The following is a 20,598-nucleotide window of genomic DNA, read 5'->3' as shown; positions in this document are numbered from 1 at the left end:
AGGTCGGTTTCTTAGACATAATGCTTTCAGGTACACAGATAATTTTGTTAATACTTTAAGATGTCTAGTGCCGCTGACTTGCCATCTAACCTTGATTCCAAGGAATAAGAAGCATTCCTTACTTTGCAGCAAAACTGACTCAGCTTTGTATGTTTCTAGTGCTCCCATAGCACTTGGTTACTTTCACCCTAAATTCTCAGACTTGTGCTTCTAGCGATGGTGTAATTGTTTGTTCAATCCTCCCACTGAGAACAACTTTGATTGAAGCATATAATATTGCCAATATGCAACCGGTTTGATATAGGAAAATAGCAAATTTCATGCGGTTTAATCTAATTAGATAGCCAGACAGAATATGATGCAACCATTATTTGAAGTCATTATAGAGCTGCGAATGCAGTAAGGCTCTGCGCAGCCAAGACTGCGAGAGAAGCGAAAGGCAGAGGTGAGCCTGGGAGTGGGCGTCACTTTCACATCAGGGAATCTGACAGACCTAAAGCAAAGTTGAGGCTGACAAGCAGAGCAGAAAGTGATGATCGAAAGACTTAGAAGCTATACTGACTTTTAGGCATTCTCATGGGAAAGAGAGAAAATGAATTTAAACTCATGGACCACTAAGGGGAAAAACCCTGGAAACTACACCAGGCTGACAATTGAGCTCTTTTTCAGGAAGGAATTAGATAAACTATCACCAGGACTGAAGCTAGCTTTGAAATCTCTCATTCTCTGATTAGATTTAAGGGATCTGTTCTTAGCAGAACCAAATGCCAGGAGCAAAAGCAAATTCTTTCTGGAGGAAGATAGTATCATCCAGAAGCTTAAATCATCACATTACGTTCCTACATTTGGTGTCTGGTACTCAATCAAAAATACCAGGCACACAAAAAGACCATTATTCGTTTCTTCTTTTGTCTTTGGAGATCCAGATGTTGTAATTATCAGACATAAACTTATTAAAAAACAAACAAAACCTATGATTAATAAGAAATTAAATGGCTAGGTGGAAAGTGTTGGCAAAATAATCAAATCAGCATTCCAGGATGAAAAAATATAACTGAATTTAGGACTTGATGGGCCAGTGTAAGGGCAAATTAGAATCCAGCTAAAGAGGTAATTAGTAAACTGAAAGGCCAGAAGAAAAGTCTAGACTGACACACTAACAGCCCAAAAGGACAGAAAAGACACATGAGGGAACGTGACACTTATGGGATAGAGTGAAATCAGTCTAAGGTAAGTATTGGAATCCCAGACCAAAAATAAATAAATAAATACAGAAAGAGAGAAAATGGGGCAGAAGCAATGTATAAGGAGGCAGCATCTGAGAACTTTTCCAGATGGATAAAGGACATTAAATTTCAGATTCAAAAATCACTGCAAAACACAAAAGAGGATCAATGCACACAGACACACCCCTTCTATGTACATCATGATTAAGTTACACAAAAAAGAGAGAAAAACATCCAAACTACGGCTAGAGAAAATAGAAATGTTACCTTTAAAGAAAAACAACAAAACTTCCTACTTCTCAAAAAATAGTTTGGAAGCCAGAGAACCATGGACAATTTTCAAAGTACTATAAAAAAATATATATATGAACTGCCAACCTAGAGTTCAAATTGCCAATGACAATAGCCTTTAAATATAAAGGTGAAAATAAAGAAAATTTTAAGATAAAAACTAAGAGAATTTGTGAGTAGCAAATTGCATGAAAATAAATATTGGAGAGAATTCAGAAGGAAAATGATCCCAGCGGAAACTCCGAGGGAGGTTTGAAGAGCAACACAAATAGCAAATATGTTGTTACTTATAAGTAAATAATGATTACATACAATAATGGTAATAAGGGCAGTTAAGAGGCTGGGTGAAAAGGTGAAAGGATTAAGAAGAACAAATCGGTAGTTACAGGCTAGTCAGGGAGATATAAATTGTAGCCTAAGGAACATAGTTAATTGTATCATAACTAAGTATGGTGGCAGGTGGGTACTAGAATTATCGGCGGGGCCATTCTGTAAAATATGTGATTGTCTAATCACTATGCTCTGCACCTCAAACTGATAGAATAATACTGAATGTAACCTGTAATTGAGAGATAATAATTTAAAAAAGGAAAAAAATAGTAATAAAGTCTGGTGAAGTTAATATATATTTAAATTTATAATTAACAATCAAACAATAAATGTTTAAGTACTCCAAAAGAAGATGGAGAAAACCAAAGTACAATAAAACATGGAACAGACAGAAAATAAATAGTAAAATAGTAGACTTAGGCCCAAATATATGAGTTTTTATTAAATTAAACAAAAGAGATTATGCCAGCTAAAAGTCAAAGACTGCTAAATATAAAAAAAAAAAACACCACCACCACCCTATTCTGTTTACAAGACATATTTTTCAAATATAAGGATGTAAAAAGGTTGAAAGTAGAAAGACTGAAAACAGTGTAACATGCAAACACTAAGCCTGGATTTATTTATTTATTTATTCATTCATTTTTAGAGAGGAGAAAGAGAGGGAGAGAGAGAGACAGAGAAGGAGAGAGAGGAGAGAGAGACAGAGAGAGAGAGAAAGGGGGAGGAGCTGGAAGTATCAACTCCCATATGTGCCTTGACCAGGCAAGCCCAGGGTTTAGAACCGACGACCTCAGCATTTCCAGGTCGACGCTTTATCCACTGCGCCACCACAGGTCAGGCCAACCTGGATTTTTTTTATAGCAATAAACCCAGGGCTCACAGATAGCTTTTGCCTGTGGCCCCATCACAGAGAGCAAGGTATTCTCTGAGATCAGAATCTCAGCACAAGCGCACCCTGGAAAGTGTACAGGACAAAGAAGCAAATTATTCACTAGTTTGGAAACAATGTCTCCCATTATATATTATTAAATTTTTCAAAAGGAAATGAGGGGACAAATAGGCCGGAGGCAGAATTAATGGTAGAGGATATGGATGATCTAGACATATCTGCTTCAACAGATACTAGCCGAAAAAAGATCAGTAAGAATTGTGGTTGTACAGCAATGTTCAAGCTGAATTATCATGGATAAAATAGTAATATATAAAAACCAAAGCTTAATTTTTTTAATGAAAAAGTTGAATTTTTTTAAGCAAAATTAAATATTTTTTAAATAATTGACTATTTAAAAATTATTAAAAGTACATCTATTAGAATGGTGTATATCCCCTTACATATAAAATAAATGACTGTTTTAACCTATCCCCATTTTTTTTAAACTTAAGGATAGTTCATTATGGTTCAGATACCCCTAGTTCTCTTTAGGGAAGAAAGCTATCCCCACAGCTTCATTACAGGTGAACTGTTGGATTTAGACCTTGGTACTAGGAAGCGACAAGCGGTAAACCTGTTCAGTTAGAAACTTCCAGGGCCAGCTGACTTGTGCAGCTGCACACAGATCCTTCGGATTCAAAAAGGAAAAGATGTGGAGAGAAAGGAAGCGTGGTAACACTGTACAGAAATCCACTTTGGCCACGTGCATCCTTTCTGCAAACCAGTCTTGGACAACCCTGAGAAGAAAGAGGCAGAAATTTAGTTCAGAACTCGAGTACCTATGGAATTTACAAAACAACTATTGACACTGTTGAACATATGGGTATAAAATTGAAAATTATCTTTTATTACCTTTTTAATGTTTGTAGGATCTAGAGCAAGAGCCCCTTTTTCACTCCTGATACTGGATAATTTGTGTTGTTTTTTTTCTCTCTCTCTCTCTCTCTCTTTTTTTGGTTACTTTTGCTAGGAATTAATTTTATTACTGCTTTCAAAAAACAGCTTTTTTTTTCCTCCATAGATTTCTTTCTATCGTTTGTCCATTTTCTATTTTCTTGATTTTTACTATTCATTATTTCTTTCCTTTTACTTTGGGTATTATTTGATATTCTTTCTAGTTTCTTTAGGTAGAGATTAAGGTTTAATTTAAAGCCCCTTTTATTCTCTAATATAAGCTTTTAAATGATATGTTTCCTTCTAAGATGTGCTTTAGCTGCATCTCACACACTTAGACACATCTTGTATTTCATTATCATTCAGTTTAAAATATTTTCTAATTTCCTTTGTGATCTTTTTCTTTAACCTTAGGTTATAAGTGAGTTAGTTTCCAAATATTTGGGGATTTTTTTGATATTTTAACTGATCTCAATTGTATTCTATTAAAAATATATTTAAGATTTCAACAATTTTGAAATGTATTAACTCTGATTGCTTCTTACACGTGCCTTGATGGGAGAGGGGCTCAGGCCGAGCCAGAGATCCCTTGCTCAAACCAGCAACCATGGGGTCATTTCAGTGACCCCACACTCAAGCCAATAATCCAGTGCTCAAGCTGGTCAGCCTGTGCTCAAGGGAGATGAACCCGTGCTCAAACTGATGACTTTGGGTTTTTGGACCTGGTACATCAATGTCCCTGGTTGTTATTCTATGCAGTGCACCATCACCAGTCAGGCATCATCAAGAAAAGTTCTAGGCCCTGGCCAGTGGCTCAGTGGATAGAACATCAGCCTGGCATATGGATGTCCCAGGTTCAATTCCCGGTCGGGTCACACAGGAGAAGTGACCCTCTAATTTATTCTCCCTCTCCCCCTTATCTCTCTCTTTCCTTCCCACAGCCAGTGGCTCAATTGGTCTTAGCATCGGTTTTGGGCTCTGAGGATAGCTCTTCAAGCATGTCAGCCTCAGGCACTAAAAATAGCTCGGTACTCAAGCAATGGCCCCAGATAGGGGTTGCCAGGTGGATCCTAGTCAGGATACATGCCTCACAATCTGCCTCACTATCACCCCTCCTCTCACCTAAAAAAAGAGAAAACTTCTTACATTGCATTTCAAACTAAGCACAGATGGATCTTGAATAAATACAAAATTCAAGCCCTATCAAAGAGATTGTCTTGGCACTAAGAGACATTTGACAGCCCATGAAAGATACACTGCTGGCCCTGTAGCCACCAACTATAAAAACAAACAAGCAAGCAAACAAACAAAAAGATTACCTTCTTGAGATATTAGCAATAAACATCTGCTACAGTCCCAAGCCACCAGATAGGTGGTTATTGCTAAATAAAGAATCACTAGGACAAGAAAGCTGTGACCAATTTCATAGCTGATCGGAAACTTTGGCAATAAGAACCTATCAGACTCATTTACCTCAAGTCACTAAGACTATAGAACTTTTTATTACTGCTAAGTGGCTACTTCTGCCCTGTTACTGGATCCTAATGGACACAGATGAACTCACTGAAAGAAATCAAAGTCATGACTCCGGATAGATTTCATTCTGCAAATTTAAGTCTCTGACCTAAATTCCCATAGAGTGGGTTGAGCCTCAGAAAGTTTCAATTTGAAATTAAAATGGCACCTCCAGTTAGGGACCAAAAGGACCTTAGTTACATTCATGAACAGGTTGCTAAAGACCTATTAGACCCAGAGAGAGTCTTGACCTTGAATATACTAAAAATGCTGGCTTACCTAGAGCCTCATCTACAAGTCTTGGGAGGAGGATAAGTTCTACCTTGCAACAGAACACCAACTAATATATATAAAAGGAATTAAATTAGAAAATCACCAGTTGGTAGCTATTAAAGTAATAATTGCTTCAGATAAGAATCTTCAATGGATGCATCAAACTTGTTATCAAAGAGGATATTTGCATAGATTTAAACATTTCAAATTAATTTAAAAGTAATCATTCAAATAATTTTTAGTTATCTATTTTTGTTTAGATAAATTTAACAGGGTAACATTGGTCAACTAGAATATGTACATAGATTTAGTTATTAAATACTTCATAATCCATCATTTTAACCAAGTGGTAAAGCCAACACCACGAGCAATGGGACAAATTGACACAGTTGGCCCTTAATACGAGCCACTGAGAAGAACACAGCATCATTTCTGAGTTATCCCTGCCAAGATTGTAATAACCCAAATGTAATCTTGAAGAACGATCAGCCAACCGCAAAATGAAGGTCATTCAATAAAGGAACACATCTGTGCTCTTCAAGGGTCAAGTAAGAAAAGATAAGGAAACACTGAGCAATTGAAGGTGGCAATAGAGACATGAAAATTAAATGCAGTAGGTGACTGTGGATTGGATTCTGGACTGAAAAGGAAAAGACAATTATAAGGGACATTGTTGGCACAATCAGGAATATTGAATGGAGTCTGTGGGTTGGATGGCAGTGCTCTATCAGTGCTGATTTCCTGCTACTATTGGTGGAGGTACGTTGATTTTTCAGCAGACTGTCCTTGATTTTTAGGACACAGTGATATTCTTAAGGTTAGTGGGGCATCATGTTTACAACCTATGCTCAAATGCTTTGGAATAACATAGCAAAAGATGGTAAAATGTTAACAATTGAGGACTTCAGGCAAACAATATAAAGTTATTTATACCATTTTTGCAACTTTTCTGTAAGTTAAAAATTATTGCAGAGCAAAAATGTTTTACTTGGGTGGGAACACACAATACAATATACAGATGATATATTATAGAATTGTACCCCTGAATCCTATATAATTTTATCAACCAATGTCACCCCAATAAATTCAATGACAAAATAAAAGAAACCTAACTTCAAAAACAGGGTTGTTGTTGTTTTAAAAAGAGGTTACTGCTTTAGTTCCAAGGTCTAATGATTACCTATTATTTTGTGTGTTATCCTCCCCTGCCTTTATTTAAGTCACTGCTCTCTTTTGATCCCTGTTCATGCTGCCTTGTCACAACCTGAGACAGAACAGAGTGGTTTTAAAATGAACCTGTTGGCATGTGAGTCTGGGGAAAGTGTGCGTGTGTGTGTGTGTATGTTTGTGTGTGGGTGTGTGTGTGTAATAGAAGCAGGAGGGCAAAGACTGGAATTGTACATGTCCTGGCAGCTTATAGTGTCCACAAACAAACTCGTCACTTGAGGAATCAATCGTCTTAGTATTGGTAGAGATTAACTGAATGAAACTGGGCCAACACCCAGAACAGTTCATCCCAATGGAATCTTGACTTAACTCATTACTGTCAGAGGTAGGCTTCACAATCATTTCACCGGCCCTGGACAGACAATTTGCTCTCACTGGACTTACAAAACAGATCAATAAAACAAGATGCAGAACAGGAATGTTTTCAGCCTCTTTTTCAAAGATGGGTGAAACTCTTTGGAGTGGTCGTCCTCCTCCCCCTCTCCACCTGACCGCCTCTCCTGTTCTATCTCAGCAGAGCAAAATAGAAGAACTGAGTGAGAGTGACTTTTTAAAGAAAACCTCAATTATATATATTTTATATTTGTTCCTAGTCTGTGCTGCTACAAGGACTCATTCAAGTATAATGAATCTTAAGCAAGAAGGAAAGAAAATGTTTCAGTCACATTAAAAAAAAATCAGTACACGAGCAGCAGAACTCGGGTGGTTTGCGGTAATAACACTGGCTCATTGCATTTCAGTTAATTTTGCAAAGTAAGAAATCTGTGAAGAGAAATAACAACATGTAAGGAGACAATGAACAAAATGTGCTTGCTCATTTATTGTGACAAGGATAGCTTTAAATAATTCATGATAATGCTTTGCAGTGTGCTACTGAACGTACAATGTGTACTTTGCAAAAATAACAAGGCTTAGTAATATGGGACTTGAATCTCATTCTCTGCTCTTAAATTTCTGATAAGAAGGGGAAAGAAGCTGCCAAAATTGTGATGAAAGTGACTGGGAGAGCAGCTTGGAGAGGGGCAAGTGGGTTCGGCGGAGGTACCTGATTTCTAGGTTCCGAGGTAGCACCTCTTTAGTCTTGTCCGGTGGCTTTGCAAACACTCTGTGGCATGGTAAGGGTCTGTATTAGATGGGGTTCCAGGTGGATACCGATGTCACACAGAATAATGACTGGGACTTGGGTATAAAGGAATAGAAAACTGGGTGCTGAATCTTCAGTGAATAAGAGAACAAAGCTGGATATGGTTAAAGCCATAAGAAGGGAAGATTGAAGAGTTTTGTATTATATATATATATGTATGTATTTTAAGTGAGAGGAGCAGAGATAGTGAGATAGACTCCTACATGTGCCCGGATCCACCTGGCAACTCCCATCTGGGGCTGATGTTCGTAACTGTGCTATTTTTAGCACCTGAGGCAAGGTTATATGGAGCCATCCTCAGTGCCCAGGGCCAACATACTTGAATCAGTCAAACCATGACTGCAAGAGGAGAAGAGAGAGAAAGAGAAGGAGAATCAGGAGGAGTGGAGAAGCATATGGTCACTTCTCCTGTGTGCCCTGACCAGGAATCAAACCCGGAACTTTCATATGCCAGGTTGATGCTTTTATCATTGAGCCAACCGACCAGGGCTGATTAAAGAGTTTCTTAAAAAATGTAAAAGTAATTTGTATATTCCAATTCATAGTTATATGGATGCATGTACACACAGAAATTAGAAGGTTATATCTGTGTGGTAGGATTAGGGGTGATTGGTATTGTCCTCTTTTAGTTCATCCCCATTTTCCAATGCTTCTGCAAGCCTGGCACTACTCTTGGATAGGCCAAAAAGGCCCAAGGCTTTCCTACATGTTCCCTCCAGCTGGAACACGCATCCTTGGCGTCTTTGCTTGTCTAACTCCTACTCCAAACCTCAAATCCTCAGACAAGGCTTTCCTGATCCCCTGGACTAGGGGGATCGTGACTTTTTCTTTGCCACTTTTCCTTTGTTGTAGCTATTTATTTGATGTCTCTCAAGCTAGCCAGGCCAGACTCAGGTTGTGGAAAATGCAGAGTAATGCATGCACGAAGACTTGGCAGTTTTGTTTAGTTGCAGTATGACTCTCTCGGTTATTATATATATAACCGTGGCCAATGAGAAAACAGGGTACTGGGGAAGGAGCAGGACGTTTTATCTGGAACCAGCATGGTAGATCCAAGTCAGGTAACGAGTAAAAAGCTATTTTTTTGGCAACAATATTGGTAACTATTTAAAGTGATAGTGGCTTTTTTAGGGTGCTATTTCTGGGGTACTGCCAGAACCCTCCTCCTGTCAGGCTGACCGTTCCTGCTGCCCAAACACTTTCTTGTGCAAGGCTACTTACTGTCTCTCACTGAGCACTCCCTAGTTAATGCCACCTCCTATCTTTTTGCTGAAACTTACATTCTTTATACTTGATGTGCACTGTCGTGTAATCTAAGGACTATTTTTGTGTTTCCATTCGTGTCTTGTGTAGTCTACCACACCGCTCTGACTTCTGAGACATGGAAAACACCCCCAAATATTTACAAAAGTGGTGTTAACTTGCACTGTCAAATATCAAAGATAGGCATGGGCATTCCCCTTTTTCCATTTACAACAAGCCTTAGTCTATAAGATAGGAACTTCAGAGGGCAGGAACCCTTTCTACTCTGTTTAATGTCGAATCCCGTGCACCCAGAACTGTGCCTCATACACAGTAGGCTCTCAGTAAATATTTGTTGAATGATGAATGAATAGACTTTAGCTTTTGCCACTGATCATTTACTCCCCCTTCTTGAGACTTGTTTGGAAGTTCTAGCAGGGGAGCGCAGCTACTCGTATACCCTTGACCGAAGAACGGTCCTCTCCTCTAGAGGGGAAGGTCGTCCTCCTCGACCGAGAGCGCAGCTTCGGGAGGGACACACATGGAGCAGTGAGTGAGGAAGGGGACACCCGCCTAGCCAGCCAGATCAGCTGAATCAACCCTGGCGATCAATGGGGTGACAGATGTCGCAGCCAGATCGCCCTCACATCCAACTCCCCCTTCTTTAGGTAAAATAATCTCAGTTCGGTGGTCCACGTGGTTCCATGGAAGCTGACTCCATCCCTGCCTCTGCAAAGCACAGGACAGAGGCTACATCAATCCCTGTGGGTCAGTCCCCTGGCCACAGCAATTAGTCGGAAGTGGGCATGGACCTAAACTAGTCCAATCAGAGTACAGCCCAAAAAAAGGAACTCTATTTTCATCAGGACACAATAGAGGAAAGGTGAGAATGAAGCCACACCTGCTGAAGGCGGAATAGAGGGACAACAAGAAACGAATTACTGGTGTTATTACTAAACCTCTGAATCGGGCTTCAACTGCAGCCAAACCCACCTCTGGATTTTTCATTTATATGAGGATAAACGATGTCCTCTATTATGTGTGTCAAGTTTAGTGTTAGTTACAATGAAACACACTGTAAAAGCATTAAGTGGAATCACAAGTGAAAAACGAAAAAAGGCAGCTGTAGAATGTGAACCAATCATTTTGTTCCATTGCGTTGAGAACAAGAGGTGGGACACTCATGGGTCTGTTTTTCTGCCTCCGAGGAGGAGTAGAATCAGGAGGTGGAAGAAGACTTTGGGGCTGTGTTGGGCAGATAAAATGTATTATGCTCACTTTGTTAAAGTGGCACTGCCCACGTGGAGGCCGTTGCCCAGGTGATATTAATGTGTGTCTCTGGGCAGGCAGAATCCTTGTAGCCTGGGGCTTGGTTTTGGGATTAAGCCTTTCCCACTCTTTTTTGATGTGGGGTGGTACAATCCCATCATGCCTCAGAGAAGTGACTTTGTATTAGAGACTTCCCTATTTTGTATATTGGATTAAGAGTTTGGATTTCTACACTGTAAAATGGGGACGGAGCGGGAGCTTGCGCTCTTGGTTCCTGGGATGATTAGCATGAGAGAGCAGAGGGAGCAGAGCAGAGAGCAGAAAGAGGCCATGTGGCCAGGAGAAGCAGCCAAGATGGCGGAGTGCTGAGTGAGATGCCAGTTTGTGCAGTTTGACACTGGAGAAGGATGGGGAACTGAGGAGAATAAGGCTGGTGAGCTAGAAACCTTTGATTCTAGGAAACTCGGATAAGTCAGTGGCTTTGTGAGCACTGAATGTGAGTGGGTTTTGGAGCCCAGTGTGTATTTTTACTTGCCCGCCGGGTGCAAGCTAGAATTAAAGAAAATGGCCTATCAGTTTTTGGCTCCATTGTTTCTTTACCGACTGTCCGAATCCAATGCGAACCTGCATGGGCCAGGAGGCTGCTGTGATGGTGTCCCTGGCCTTGGCTTCTGGCTTTACAGGCTGTCAGTTCACATAGGCCTTGTGTCTTACGCTTGGCTGTTCCCTATCACCCTGGGAACATGACAATGATGAGTTCCTCACCCCCCTCCCAGGTGTATTAAGCCCAAGTCTCTGTGGGCTAAAACTCAAAGTCTGTGTTTTTACAGACTTCCAGAATTCTGATGGGCCTACCCCTTCTCAATGTCGGTGAACTCGAGTTCCCACTGGTAGAAGAGGCAGCCTAGCAGACCCAGATGCTGACCCCAAAGTCAGGTACAAAGGGTTGAATGCATGTGTGGTGGTTTTGAGAGTATGTGTAACTCCTTTTGAAGCCCTGATTTAATTAACTACCTAGACTCTGACAGAGGATCTGAAAGGCTCTTCTGAGTGTAAAAGACATCTGTTTGACTATTACATGCTTTTCTGTTTTCCCAAATCTAGCTAGATTCTGGAGAGCTGATAGGACCGGAGAAGTAACAACTAGATAAAGGGACCATTTTAAAGCACATTTATCTTCTGTTCACTTTTATTTTTAAAAAAAATTATTGAATTTTTTGATTAACAAAGTTATACAGGTTTCGAGTGTATAATTCTATATGTCATCTGTATATTGTCTTATGTGTTCATCCAAAGTCAAGTCTCCTTCCATCCCATTTACCCCTCTACTCTCTTCTACACCCCCCCCCCACCTTTCACGCTGGTCATCACCATACTGTTGTCTGTGTCTATGACTTTTTGTTGCTTAATCCCTTCACTTTTTACTCAGCCCCCTGACAAGCCTGTCCGTCTGTTTTCTTTATCTATGAGTATATTTTGTTTGTTTATTTTGTTCATTAGATTCCACATATAAGTGAAATTATATGGTATTTGTCTTTCTGTGACTGGTTTGTTTCACTTAGTAGAATACTGTTCAGGCCCATACATGCTATCCCAGAAAGTAAAATTTCCTGCTTTTTTACATCCGAGTAGTATTCCATTGTGTAAACAAGCCACAGCTTTTTTATCCTCTCATTTGCTGATGGGCACTCAGGCTGCTTCCAAATCTTAGCTATAATAAATAACACTGAATGAACACAGGGGGTACATAGCTTCTCTCGAATCAGTGTTTCAGGTTGTTTTGGGTATATTCCCAGAAGTGGGATTGCCGGGTCATAAGGCAGTTCCATTTTTAACTTTTTGAGGAAACTCCATACTGTTTTCCACGGTGGCTGTACCAGTCTGCATTCCTACCAGCAGCACAGGAGGGTTCCCTATTCTCCACACGCTCACCAACACTGCTTGTTGATTTGATAATAGACATTGTTTCAGATGTGAAGTGACATCTTATTGTGGTTTTAATATGCATTTTTCTGATGATTCAGGGCATCAAGCATTTACTCATATGTCTATTGGCCATCCATATGTCCTCTTTAGAAAAGTGTCTATTCAGGTCCTTTGCCCATTTTTTAGTGTTGAGTTGTATCATTTCTTCATAAATTGGGATATTAACCGCTTATCAATTTCATCTTTGGTGAATATGTTCTTCCATTCAGTGTCTTTTCATTCTGCTGATGGTTTCCTTTGCTGTGCAAAAACTTTTAGTTTGACATAGTCCCATTTGTTTATTATTTCTTTTGTTCCCCTTGCCTGAAGAGATATATCAGAAAAAATTATTGCCATGAGATGAGATTTTACTGCCTATGTTTTCTTCTAGGAATTTTATGGTTTCAAGTCTTACATTTAAGTCTTTAATCCATTTTTGGTTTATTCTTTTACATTATAAGAAAGTGGTCTAGTTTCATTGTTTTGTACACACCTGTCCAATTTTCCCAACACCATTTATTGAATAGACTGTCTTTACCCTATTGTATCTTCTTGCCTACTTCATCAAATAGTAATTGACCATAAAGGTATGGGTTTATTTCTGGGCTCTCTATTCTGTCCCATTGTTCTATATGTCTGTTTTTATGCCAACACCATGCTATTTGGATTACTATGACCTTGTAGTATAGTTTGTTATCAGGTAGCATGAGTCCTCCCACTTTGTTCTTCTTTTTCAAGATTGCTGTGATTATTCAGGGTCTTTTGTGGTTCTATAAATTTTTGGAATAATTGCTCTAGTTTTATGAAATACACTATAGGTATCTTGATAGAAATTGCTTTGAATCTATAGATTGCTTTGGGCAGTGTGGACATTTGAATGATGTTAACTCTTCTTATCCATGAACAGGGTAAATGCTCCCGTTTACTTGTTTCTTCTTCAATTTCTTTAAGTGTGTCTTATAATTTTCCCAAGTACAGGTGTTTTACATCATTGGTTAAATTTATTCCTAGGGTGTTTTTCTTTTAACGCAATTGCAAATGGAATTGTTTTCTCAGTTTCCTTTTCTGATAGTTCATTATTGGTATATAAAAATGCAACCAATTTCTGGATACTTATTTTGTATCCTGCTACTTTACCAAGTTCATTTATCAGTTCTAGTAGTTTTTGATAGAACTTTAGGGTTCTCTATATAGAGTATCATGTCATCTGCAAATAGTAACAGTTTGTTGTTGTTTTTTAAGTGAGATGAGGGGAGGCAGAGAGACAGAGTTCTGTATGTGCCCCAACCGACCGGGATCCACCTGGCAAATTCCCTACTGGGTGATGCTCTGCCTATCTGGGGCCATTGCTTGGTAACTGAGCCATTTTAGCACCTGAAGTGATGCCGTGGAGCCATCCTCAGCACCCAGGGCCAATTTGTTCGAACAATTTTGAGCCATGGCTGCAGGAGGGGAAGAGAGAAAGAAAGGGGAGGGGGAGGGGTGGAGAAGCAGATGGTCACTTCCTCTGTGTGCCCTGACCAGGAATCAAACCTGGGACATCTACATGCTGGGCTGACACAAATAGTGACAGTTTTACTTTTTCCATTCCAATTTGGATGCCTTTTATTTCTTTTTCTTGTCTGATTGCTATGGCTAGAACTTCCAGTACTACATTGAATAAGAGTGTTGAAAGCAGACATCCCTGTTTTGTTCCTGATCTAAGAGAAACAATTGCAGTTCTTGTCTACTGAGTATGATGTTAGCTGTGGTTTTGCCATAGATGGCCTTTTCTTTCACTTTTCTTAAACAATAAGGAAAATCAGGGGAGCTCTGGGGCTAGTGAAGTCAAGGACTCAGTGATGTCATCAAGGCCAAAGATTTTCATATTTTCACTTGGCTTACTCAATAGTTTGCTTTGGTCCTCAGGCTTATCCCTTGAGGTGGTGCCCAAGTGACTATTATGAGCATAACTCTCACACAACAGAGATCATAGACTAGGAGATTGGAAGAGGGTATGTCCCTTCCTCACATCCCTTTTTAAGTCCCTTTGAGAGTGAAGAAAACACTCCCAGAAGCTTAATACCAGCCACTCTCTTAGGTCTCTTTGCACAGAATTAATATATACATACCCTTTTCTAAACCACACATGGCCAAGGGGGGTGGACTTATCATGATTCTGTCTAACCCTGAGTCACCCTTGGTGGGGTGGGGGAACCAGATACTCCTGAAGCACATGGTACTTGGAGAAAAATAGGGCTTCTGTCAGGAAGAAGAAGAAGGGAAAATGGTGAATGGCATGGGCAGGTGGGTAATCAACAGTGAGCAGTCTACTAAGTAGGCATTGAAGAAAGAAGAGGAAAAATTGATCCCACTGCCTAAGTGTCTGACCAACCCAACCTTTGTGGATGCCAATCCCTTTCCTTTAAAGTTTTTTTTTTTGTTTGTTTGTTTTTTTTTGTATTTTTCTTAAGCTAGAAACGGGGAGAGACAGTCAGACAGACTCCCGCATACGCCCGACCGGGATCCACCCGGCACGCCCACCAGGGGCGATGCTCTGCCCACCAGGAGGCGATGCTCTGCCCCTCCAGGGCGTCGCTCTGCTGTGACCAGAGCCACTCTAGTGCCTGGGGCAGAGGCCAAGGATCCAGCCCCAGCGCCCGGGCCATCTTTGCTCCAATGGAGCCTTGGCTGCAGGAGGGGAAGAGAGAGACAGAGAGGAAGGGGGAGGTGGAGAAGCAAATGGGCGCTTCTCCTATGTGCCCTGGCTGGGAATCAAACCTGGGTCCCCCACACGCCAGGCCGATGCTCTACCGCTGAGCCAACCAGCCAGGGCCTAAAGCTCTTCTTTATCTCAGTCCTGTTCCTCTTTACGTTTAAGATGTCACTTGGGGGGATTTCTTTTTCTTTTTCTAAGGTCATTTTATTTTTTTCAGTAAGACCTAAAAGTTTTTTTAAAGTTTTTTATTAAAGCATAGTTGGCATATAATATTGTATTAGTTTGAGGTATACAACATGGTGATTTGGCATTTGTATATGTTATGGTGTGATCAGCACAGTAAGTCTATTAATCATCTGTTGCCATGTGAAATTACTACAATTTTGTTGACTATGTTCCCTGTATTTTATATGACATCACCCTGGTTTATTTATTTCATAACAGGAAATTGTACCTCTTCTTCCTCCTTCACCTTTTCCACTTATTTCCCCACTCCCCTACTCTGGCAGCCAAAAGTTTGTTCTCTGCATCTGACTCTGTTTCTGTCTTGTGTGTTTTTTTGTCCATTTATTTTGTTCATTAGAGTCCACATATAAGTGAAATCATATGGTATTTGTCTTTCTCTGTCTGGCTTATTCCAATTAGCTTAACATTCTCTATCTCCATCCATGTTGTTGCAAATGGCAAGACTATATCACTGAGTAATGTTTTATTGAATATATATACTGCATCTTTATCTATTCATCTATTGATAGATACCTAAGTTGCTTCCATATCTTGGCTATTTTAAATAATTCTGCAATGAATATAGGGGTGTAATATCTATTGAAATTGGTGTTTTTGTTTTCTTCACATTACCCAAAACTGAAATTTATGGGTTATAAGGACTGTTTATTAAGTGGACAGAGTTGTTTTATAATCTGGCAAAGCAACTCTTACTCATTTTAAAATTTTTAATTTATATATTTCTTAGGCATTGTCCATTTTCTTTTCTAGATTAGCTTTAGAATTAGTTTCTCAAGGTCCATAAGGAAATCCCATTTGGGGATTTGTACTGAGATTAAATTGAACTTGAAGACTTATTTGGAGAAAATTGGCATTTTTAAACATGGCATATCTATCTACTTATCCAGGGTTATTTTTTATTCTATTCTTTAAATTTTTTAATTTATTTTTTCTTCTTTTTCCAAGTGAGAGGAGGGGAGGTAGAGAGACAGACTTCTGCATGCACCCTGACCACGATCCACATGGTGACCTCGCTCTGGGGCAGAAGCTCTGCCCATAAGGGGCCATGCTTGCAACTGAACTATTTAGCACCTGAGGTGGAAGCTCCAGAGCCATCCTCAGTGCCTGGGACCGATGCACTTGAACCAATCAAGCCATGGCTGCAGGAGGGAAAGAGAGAGAGAGAATGGAAAGGGAAGGTGTGGAGAAGCAATGGTTGCTTCTCCTCAGTGCCCTGACCAGGAATCACACCCAGGACATCCACATGCTGGGTCAACACTCTACCACTGAGCCAACTGGCCAGGGCTATTTTTTATTATTCTTTTTTTTTTTTTTTTTTTTTTTTATTTCTGAAGCTGGAAACAGGGAGAGACAGTCAGACAGACTCCCGCATGCGCCCAACCAGGATCCACCCGGCACGCCCACCATGGGGCGATGCTCTGCCCATCCTGGGCGTCGCCATGTTGCGACCAGAGCCACTCTAGAGCCTGGGGCGGAGGCCACAGAGCCATCCCCAGCGCCCGGGCCATCTTTGCTCCAATGGAGCCTTGGCTGCGGGAGGGGAAGAGAGAGACAGAGAGGAAGGCGCGGCGGAGGGGTGGAGAAGCAAATGGGCGCTTCTCCTGTGTGCCCTGGCCGGGAATCGAACCCGGGTCCTCCGCACGCTAGGCCGTTATTATTCTTTAATACAAATTTATAATTTCCTTATTAACAGTCTTACACTTATTTTTTTAATTTTATACAAACAGGGAAGCAGAGCTGAGAGAAGGGAGAGAAAGAGAAGGGGAGAATAGGGAAGGATGGGAGGAGAGGAAGGGAGGGAGAGAAGAAGGGAGGGGAGAGAAGAGAGAGAGAGAGAGAGAGAAAGAGACCTACAAACATTGTTAGATTATAAGGATCTAGTGCAGCCTGAAGTTAGACAAATCTTACATCAAGAATTCACATTTTTGCCTGACCAGGTGGTGGAACAGTGGATAGAGTGTCAGACTGGGATGCAGAGGACCCAGGTTCGAGACCCTGAGGTCACCAGCTTGAGCCCAAGGTCGCTGGCTTGAGCAAGGGATCACTCAGTCTGCTGAAGGCCCATGGTCAAGGCACATATGAGAAAGCAATCAATGAACAACTAAGGTGTCGCAACGAAAAACTGATGATTGATGCTTCTCATCTCTCTCCGTTCCTGTCTGTCCCTATCTATCCCTCTCTCTGACTCTGTCTCTGTGTAAAAAAAAAAAAAAAAGAATTCACATTTCTTCTTAAGCAGGTTTGAACTCCATTTCTGCTATTTGCACTAGAAAGCATTCTGACCGTGAAATCAAAAGAATCATAGAACAGGAAGAAAGATGACAAACATCAAGGAATGCTTACTGTGTACAACAGGCATGCTACATCTGCTTCTCAGACTTGCTAGGCCATTAGGTCCCCCGGCAGCCATTCTACACTAATTCTGCTCTAACCCTCTGCACAGTTCCTAAAGGGTTTCTTAAATACTGACTATAGACAGTCTCTTAGAACCTTGTCTCCATTCTCCCCCGAACTATCTGTGAGTTTGACTCCTCCTATGCAGAGATTAAAAAGACACTTGGTAGATCTGAAAGGCAGTATTACATATTTTATAAATGGCTGGTATATTATCTAGGCCAGGGGTCCCCAAACTACAGCTCGCGGGCCACATGCGGCCCCCTGAGGCCATTTATCGGGCCCCCGCCGCACTTCTGGAAGGGACACCTCTTTCATTGGTGGTCAGTGAGAGTACTGTATGTGGCGGTGCCACAAAGCGCCGCGTCCCTCACGTACAGTACTACTTCCGGTGATGCGGGACACATGCGTCAGGGCTCCAGAAGCGCGTCATATCACTTGTTACAGCTAGCAGTGACAAATATGGAACCGGACATTGTCCATCTCGTTAGCCAAAAGCAGGCCCATAGTTCCCATTGAAATACTGGTCAGTTTGTTGATTTAAATTTACTTGTTCTTTATTTTAAATATTGTATTTGTTCCCATTTTGTTTTTTTACTTTAAAATAAGATATGTGCAGTGTGCATAGGGATTTGTTCATAGTTTTTTTGATAGTCCGGCCCTCCAATGGTCTGAGGGAGAGTGAACTGGCCCCCTGTGTAAAAAGTTTGGGGACTCCTGATCTAGGCTGCTGCATTTGGGAGTAGTGCAATGAACTTTGGAAGGTGCCATTCACACAGATGACAGTGTGAAATGGCAGCCCCTGGACTTGTGTCACATGGACCCTTAGGTGTTATTACAGTGCAAGATTCCCTTTAGATTTCCTTATAGAGGTCTTGAATTAATTAATTAAAAGTCTTGTATGGAACAAAGTAATTGCCTCTATTGAAAAACTTGTAATATCTTGAAAAAGTTATTCTTCCTGAGAACTATCAAAAGAAAACATTTTTTTTTCTGATTTTTTTTTTGTTATTGTTGTAACAGGAGTGTTTTAGACTTTTATATTCATTCAACAAACATTTACTGAGTGGCCATTGTGTAGCTGGTATTGCTTTAAGTGCCAGAGACAGAGAATCACCAGAAGAAGTCCTTACATTCTAGTGGACAGGTGAAGAGTAAGTATACCAACAAGTACAAGATATAACATAATGTCAGGTGCTGCTAAGTGCTGTAAAGGTAAGTTGAGCATTATTCAGTAGAGAGACACCATTTACAAAACGGAAGTAAGAACTCCAAATGCAAGGGTTTGCTTAAGATAAGCCGATGAATTTCTCACCCTCCACTCTCCTTCAGTCCCTGCCCCCATCCAATTAGACAGCTTTGAGTTTTTAAGTGGGTTTCCCCTTTTCTTTTAAACTTAAGGGGTTTTTCCCCCTTAGCTTCATCCTCCCCTAAAAACCACCTCAACAACAAATGCTGACATTTCACACGAGCCTCTGACTATCTGATCTATGTGGAAGGACAGGAACATGTCCAGACGAGGAGCTGAGGGGAAGGAAGAGTCAGGATGACCCGAATTTCAAGACTGTTAGATATTTAGAACCCCAGTGTGCATCTGAATACTCCTCTCTCCTCTCCACTGCCTCCACGCAGAATACTCTTTCGAGTGGACGTCCAGTCACTCACAGTGATGTAGCTGTTCTATATTCAAAATTAACCCAGAAGTATGTTGTCTCTGAAAAATTTATGTACAAGATTTCCTCACAGCTCCCAACTGAGAGACACATCCTCAACTGAGCACCTGCCCTGCCCCAGGGCTACTTGGGAAAAGTGGTGGTGGAGGGGGGGAGCTGAAGTGGGAGCTGAGGGCGGGGTGCTTTCTTAACTGCATGTTGGTCTAGTACATTTCCTCCCATTTCCAGGGGGCGCTGAGGGAGATAAATAATGAGAATGAATCCTTCACTGATCATTCTCTACACACACACACACACACACACACACACACACACACACACAAAATCCATCCAACTCTCGGGAATGAATTTGCGTGAGTGTTGCCCGGCCCAGCTGGGAAAGCTACGAGTTTGAACAGCTCCTGCTTGGGGACTGAAGGGCCTTTGTGTGGGGGCGTTCCCGGTACTGAGCAGAGGCAACCTGAAACCGGTCTCACCAGTGTGGCTGGGGGGACAGAGGCAAACTTCTCAGAGGTTTCTTCAAGTGTGACAGATACAAACAGCTCCGTTTCCTTTATGGAGTCACAGGAAAGTTCAGCCTAGTCAAGCGGCAGGGGTACAAGGCCACTGGGAAGCCATTAGACATGTGGCCATGTAAGTGTGATATACTGGGGGAAAAGCCATGACAGAGGTTGGTAAAAACAGCTGCAGGGAAGGCTTTCCACAGGAGGCGACATTTAAGTTGAGGTGAGAGGGAGAAGTTGCCAAAGGGATGGTTTCAGAAGCTGAACTTATGAAAAATGTCTTAAACATCATAAAACACCATTTAAGAAATCTTAAGTTGTAAAAATATAGAATATCTATTTGGAAAGAAAAATCTTAGATATTTTAATATATCTCATAGAGATTAAGAAGAGACCTTTAAGGGAAATTGTGATAGCATATTTCTGACCAAAACTACAATATCTTGTTTAAGCTTTATAGCTGTAACTGCCTGAATGAAAACAATATTATTCAGAAATTAAAAAACAAAACATCTAAAACAATAGCTTCTCTGCCTTGAAAACAAGGTATTTTGCACAAATATAGTTTGGCTTATGTGTAAAGATTTCAGGCATTCAAACACTGCTAAATTCTCTCATTTATTCACAAGCTTATTCACAGTTATCAGGAAACAGGGACTCTAGGAATAAATATGATTCAAAAGACATGCTTAATAATTAAAAGTTGATTGCCTTGTCACCACTCGACCCAGCAATTCCATTCCTAGGTATATACTTAAATAAATACATCCATAT

The 20,598-nt window shown here is 40.7% G+C and overlaps 1 protein-coding gene across 4 annotated transcripts in view; it reads right to left on the bottom strand.

Annotated features, from left to right (window-relative positions):
* The window catches only part of ECT2L (epithelial cell transforming 2 like), a 79,622-nt gene that overhangs the window by 42,990 nt on the left and 16,034 nt on the right, over window positions 1-20,598 (bottom strand). For all 4 annotated transcript variants that reach the window (XM_066248029.1, XM_066248030.1, XM_066248031.1 and 1 more), the window contains one exon: window positions 3,356-3,518. In XM_066248029.1, coding sequence (XP_066104126.1) covers window positions 3,356-3,518 — 163 coding nt within the window. The remainder of the gene's footprint in view (window positions 1-3,355; window positions 3,519-20,598) is intronic.

Source organism: Saccopteryx bilineata, chromosome 12, assembly GCF_036850765.1.
Source record: "Saccopteryx bilineata isolate mSacBil1 chromosome 12, mSacBil1_pri_phased_curated, whole genome shotgun sequence".
NCBI lineage: Eukaryota > Metazoa > Chordata > Mammalia > Chiroptera > Emballonuridae > Saccopteryx > Saccopteryx bilineata.
Note: the sequence above shows the minus strand (reverse complement) of the source record. Positions and strands in the feature narration are given on the sequence as shown.